The sequence below is a fragment of the Phoenix dactylifera genome, chromosome 4, assembly GCF_051530095.1.
Source record: "Phoenix dactylifera cultivar Ajwa chromosome 4, Ajwa_hap1_PhDact_Kaust_v1.1, whole genome shotgun sequence".
NCBI lineage: Eukaryota > Viridiplantae > Streptophyta > Magnoliopsida > Arecales > Arecaceae > Phoenix > Phoenix dactylifera.
Genome location: NC_143193.1, coordinates 51,679,562 through 51,685,062, shown reverse-complemented (window position 1 = coordinate 51,685,062; position 5,501 = coordinate 51,679,562). Strand labels below are relative to the sequence as shown.

Below are 5,501 nucleotides of genomic sequence, written 5' to 3'. Positions count from 1 at the left end.
CCGGGTGTCAAAAAATTAGTCAATGGAGGGTTTTGTTAGAGTCTGCTCGATTGTAGGGACCCATGGAAGATTTTGCGGAATAACTGTTCCTATTTATTAATAGATACCAACTATTGATGTATTGTAGGGTGAAGACAGGGACTTGGGCCACGCTGCAGAATATGCCTTCCCGCAGTAACCTCCCACTGCTATCATCTCACTCTTGTAGGAAGAGGAAAAGCTGGCTGTCGAGGAGGTTGGAACAAAAGGAGCTTTTATAATAATAATACGGGATAAGAGAATCGTTTTGAGGGGGGTAGGGATTGCTTCTAGAAAGCGGGACAAGGCGACAAGTCGTGTGGAGACAACTGATGATTCCCAGCTCTTTCCTTTCCCACCACCTTCTTTGTTCCTTGTCGACTACCTCATGGCATCTTTTGAACCATTCTAATTCCAACCACTTCTCTCAATCCCCAACAAAACCCACTATTGTAAAGCAAAACCACAGACCAAAATTTAAAGAGAAAAAAACGTAGAATAAAACACGGAGAAGAAAACACCACCCACCGTCTTAACCTTGGAATCCATGATGTAACATGAATCCAAAGCCAAGAATAAGAAATACCGAGGCAAGAAGATGCCGTTCGCTCGAAAGACACTTTATATATATATATGCCCAGAGGAGGCAAAACCATGTCCTCCCTCTCTTCCTCTTCCAATATTGTTCTCTTTCTCATTCGGTGACACGATAATTTTTCATGAAGCTTCTCTCTCCGCCTCCCTTAAAATTCTGACTCCTACCCTCGCGCGTCTACTCTACTGTCCCCGGCCCGTTGCCAACTCTTGCACCCTCTTTCCTTTTGTGCATATGCATCTGTAACTCAGAGAGAGAGAAAGAGAGCATGCAAGAAGATATTGGCCTAGAGGAGATGCTAAGTCTAAACTTGGGTATCAGCAGCACTGCGAAGAAGAGGAAGAGAACAGAAGAATCTAATGTTATTCCTTGCGGTAACTTAATGCCGGACGTCTTAGATAAGAAGTTCTTCGGGTTGCTTCAAAGCAGGGAGAGAATGTTAGGATTAGATCCCAGAAGGAAGGGGTTGGAGGATGGAGAGGGTCTGCAATTGATCCATCTGCTTCTCGCGTCTGCCGCCGCGGTTGACGCAAACAATACGATCTCTGCCATCGACGCCCTGCATGAACTGTACCAGCTTGTCTCAACGAATGGTGATCCGATCCAACGGGTTGCAGCTTACTTTGCAGATGGCTTGGCTGCGAGGCTTCTAACGAAGACGTCTCCTTTCTACGAAACTATCATGGCGCAACCCGCATCCGAAGAGGAATTATTGGCCTTTACCGAACTCTACCAGGCTTCTCCTTTCCACCAATTTGCTCATTTCACCGCTAACCAAGCGATCATGGAGGCCTTCGAGGAGGGCCAGCAGCGGCAGCACAACGGAAGAAGCCTGCATGTGATAGATTTCGATGTGTCGTACGGATTCCAGTGGCCTTCCTTAATCCAATCACTCTCTGATAAAGCCACACGGAGCAAGCCTATCTCCCTTCGGATTACTGGAATCGGTAGGAGCATTGAAAAACTCAGGGAAACTGAAACAAGGCTTGTCAACTTCACAAAAGGCTGCGACAACTTGTTCATGAAATTTGAAGGGCTGCTGAGAGGTTCAGTACGTAGCGATTTTAAGATCGAAAAGAATGCAACGCTCGTCGTGAACTTAGTTTTTTACCTGCAAACCTTGAGGAGCTGTTCGGAGGTATCTGATGCATTGATGGCTGTCTGCTCGTTGAATCCATCTCTGGTGGTTGTCGTCGAGAAAGAAGGTGGACGGAGACCATGTACCTTCTTATCAAGATTTATGGAGTCTTTGCATTATTATGCAGCCATGTTCGATTCGCTGAATGACTGCCTCCCTGCCGAGAGCACCGAGAGGCTGAAAATTGAGAAGAACCATCTGGGTAGAGAGATCAAGATTGCCATGACTGAAGAGGAGAAGGAAGAGGGAAAACATTTGGAGTTTGAGAGGACGGATACGTGGAAGGGAAAGATGGAGAGCATCGGGTTCGGAGAAATAAAGCTAAGTTCGAGGTCTGTGAGCCAAGCAAAGCTTCTGTTGAAGATCAAGAGTCACCTATCAACCATAGAGCATGATGGTGGCTGTGGGTTTAGAATTCTTGAGAGAGACGAAGGGCGGGCAATATCTTTAGCATGGCAAGACAGGCATCTAGCAACAGTCTCTGCATGGCACTGCGTACGGTCGCCCAATCACTCACTTGGATGCAGTTCGTAGATGGTTAAATGTTTCCACCCTCCATCTACATTAATTATTATATAATTTCACAATCTTTCACTGGTATTCAAATCAACTTAGTTTTTTGGTTACTTTTATCCCGGATGATGTAGATATTTCAAATAAAGATTATGCCTGTCCTACACACTATTACTGCTCTCATCTGTCGAAAGCATCGATGAATCAGCGGGACATATTTCTGATTTCTTCATCGTTTTTCTTATTTTTTCAGTTGCTCATTATGTCATTTGTGAGAAGGCTCGCCTTTATTGTAGATGAGGGGAATGAGTTTCTCTGCTATGAACTCTAGAAGCCAATTTTATGAAAATTCTCATATTTTTGCAGAAAGGTCTATTTTTTTGCTAATCTTGCTCCAAATATTAACTGAGGAATGATCAGGGAATGTCTCATATTTCGATACTTATGGAACGGTAGATCCTATCTGTTTGCAGATCCAAAATTCTTTCAGGGGCACTTCTGTTCCTTGTATACCTAATAAAAATGCCAGCATTTGAATCAAACTTTTTGCTCCCGTCGTCCCCAAGGACAAAATTGTTAGTGATGCGTGATTTGCACCTCGTCACCAGCACAGCCCACACACCAGCCGAGCAGGAAAAGCGACCGCGTCCTCACCGAGGTATTGTCCGCTTTAGGGATCGGGGATCGTGACCGCTCCCGAGGGTCCGCGCTTTGACGGCGCCCTGGGTGGAACCACCCATTCCACCCCTCACGGGTTTGCCCTTCAAAAGGCGTCTCGGTGAGAAGAGGTTATTGAGCCCTCCATTTAAGGCACAGACCTTTCCGCTGATTAGCCGATGTGGGACTAAATTCGGGAAACCCCCCGTAACAGTTAGATATCTCATGTCCAGCTCATATGTTTCCATTAAACCAAATACTTGTATGCTTGAAGCTTACATGCATGCAGAGATTTTTTTTTTTTTTTCTGATGAAAAGGGAGGAGGAAAAAACGGCCATCCAGCCTTTATTAGAATTCAGAAAAATTTGCTGCATGCATGCAGAGATGGTCATGATATAAGAACCGCTCGTGCATCAAAATTTAGATAACAGAAAATTGTTTTGGATACAACAGCTGCAGCTGCACATTCGTGATAACAATCTATAAGCACTCGTATATCTATTAAATTTAAATTTATTTATAGCAAATTTTTTGTTTCTGAAAGAAAAAACTCTTAGAAGCAGCTTGTTGACATGTTTCTGTCTATCTTCTTAATCGGCAATTTCCTCTAAAAAAATAAAAATAAAATCTTAATTTGCACAAAAGCATGATCTATACCACATCTTAGATTGATTGGGCCAATTTTTTGTACTGATGTCGGAGATAAGGTCGCTCCTACAACATCTGAATTGCAACAATATTATTTAACAGTTAACTCTGAACATACCCGACCAAGAGTATTTTTTTGAAATGTGCCTCAATCTAAACATGGCATCAAGAAAATGATTCTAATCTTTTGATTATGAAACTTATCATAGAATATGATCATGACTTTGTCAAACCTTCCGGCCGAGGCTAGGTGCTAATGGGGCTGACAAAGAGATAACTTGTTATGGATCACTAATATATATAAGATTCCACCTAATCAAGATTTGCAAGGATATCAGTCGTAGGAATTCATCTGGTCATGATCTACCTGGGTTCCACCGCCAGAGTATGGCCGGAGAATCTTTTGCCAGATATATTGGTTTTGTCGTGTCATAGAACATTTCCATGCCGGAGAATAAACTTTTAGCAAAGTTCTAATTAAGTTGGGTCTTCCATGTAAGGATAGTTTTGTTTATTGTCGTCTAAAGATGGTTGAACTGCAAAATCCTATTGTTTCATGTTCGACAAAGTTTAAATGACAGATCCAATGCTCTGAAACCATTAGTCAACATGTATGGCTAACCTCGTGATAATAAAAAAACTGCATACAATTGAAAAGAAGATTTATTCTCCTGCACTAGGTGTTTTAAGTTTGTTCACACTCCTCTCAAAGCAAATGACAGGGATCAAAAGAAACTCTCGATCATTTATTAAAATAAAACAAAATAATTCAAGGTATAAATTAAGCAGCAAAGAACGAAAATAAAATAAAAAACAAATAAGCCAGAACCAAAATCATACCATGTTGAATAACCACTTAAGCTGGTATATAAAGGGTCAACAATGTATATTAAGTTTAAGAACCCCTCGTTCACGTATAGCCTGGCCTATGCATGTAGATAATTATCATCGAGCAATTTGAAATCCTGATCTCCACCAAACCTAAGCTCCGATATTATGTTGAGTAACCAATTATTCCTAAAAATTTAAATTGATTGAAAAAAATGTCAACAATGTATATCAAACTTGAAAGAAAGAAAAAGAGAGAGAGAGAGAGAGAGAGAGAGAGGACAACCCGACGAACAACAAAAAGAAGAAGTGACAGGAAGACACTAGTAAAATTGCATAAGCTTACTATCTTTGGGCATTTCACTGATTTTATCAATACTCTTGCATCCTTTAGAACTATAGAGCAGAGACTATTCTCTAAAATAGTTCATAGCTAACATTTTGTTGACTCGTATAAGTACCTTGATTGGGTTAATTTTCTTATAGCATTTATTTATATGGATTTCGACTATCCAAAAAGATTATCCGAAAAGTATTATTTGGATCTCTTAATTTTACTGCAACTAACTATATAGCCGCATGGGTCCTATACATACTCCCTTCATTTAAACTCTAGTATCTTTACCGAGGCCTAAATCTATTCAAATTTAATTACAAGTACCACAATTGGTCCGTAGCCAACTTTAATGAATCCACTACAATATCTCCTAATCTATATAGCCTATGATCTAAAATATCATCTAAAAAAATTAATTAGAAGATATTATTTAATTTTTTTTGACTCTATACACATATCTAAGATCTACTTTGCAGGGATCCTCACATAAACGATGAATTCCATGCCTAGCGAGTTCTTTAAACAAATAGAGTAAAGTTGCGTACGAGGAAACTTTTCTTCGTCTCCTCGTGGCCTACATCGACGGAATGGGTGGAGTCTTGTGCTGGGAAACCGTGCGGATTACCATTGACACGGCCTACGTCACATTCCATTAACAGGAGTTGAACAATCGAAAGATTCCATTTTGGAGGTCAGAATAAGTTATTAGCGCATTCAAATGGGTCCCAGGGTCAGTTAGCGGCCGGCGAATCTCTCGTCAGACGTG

General features: G+C 41.0%; 1 protein-coding gene across 1 annotated transcript; it reads left to right on the top strand.

The window, feature by feature from the left end:
• Window positions 1–741: 741 nt before the first annotated feature.
• LOC103701394 (GRAS family protein RAM1-like) lies at window positions 742–2,423 on the top strand. Its single transcript, XM_008783432.6, has one exon. It carries the CDS (start codon window positions 882–884, stop codon window positions 2,283–2,285), a length of 1,404 nt encoding a protein of 467 aa, XP_008781654.4. The 5' UTR covers window positions 742–881; the 3' UTR covers window positions 2,286–2,423.
• Window positions 2,424–5,501: the final 3,078 nt, after the last annotated feature.

Coding starts and splice junctions, on each gene's coding strand:
- LOC103701394 (XM_008783432.6), top strand. CDS start 882: ATGCAAGAAGATATTGGCCTAGAGGAGATGCTAAGTCTAAACTTGGGT.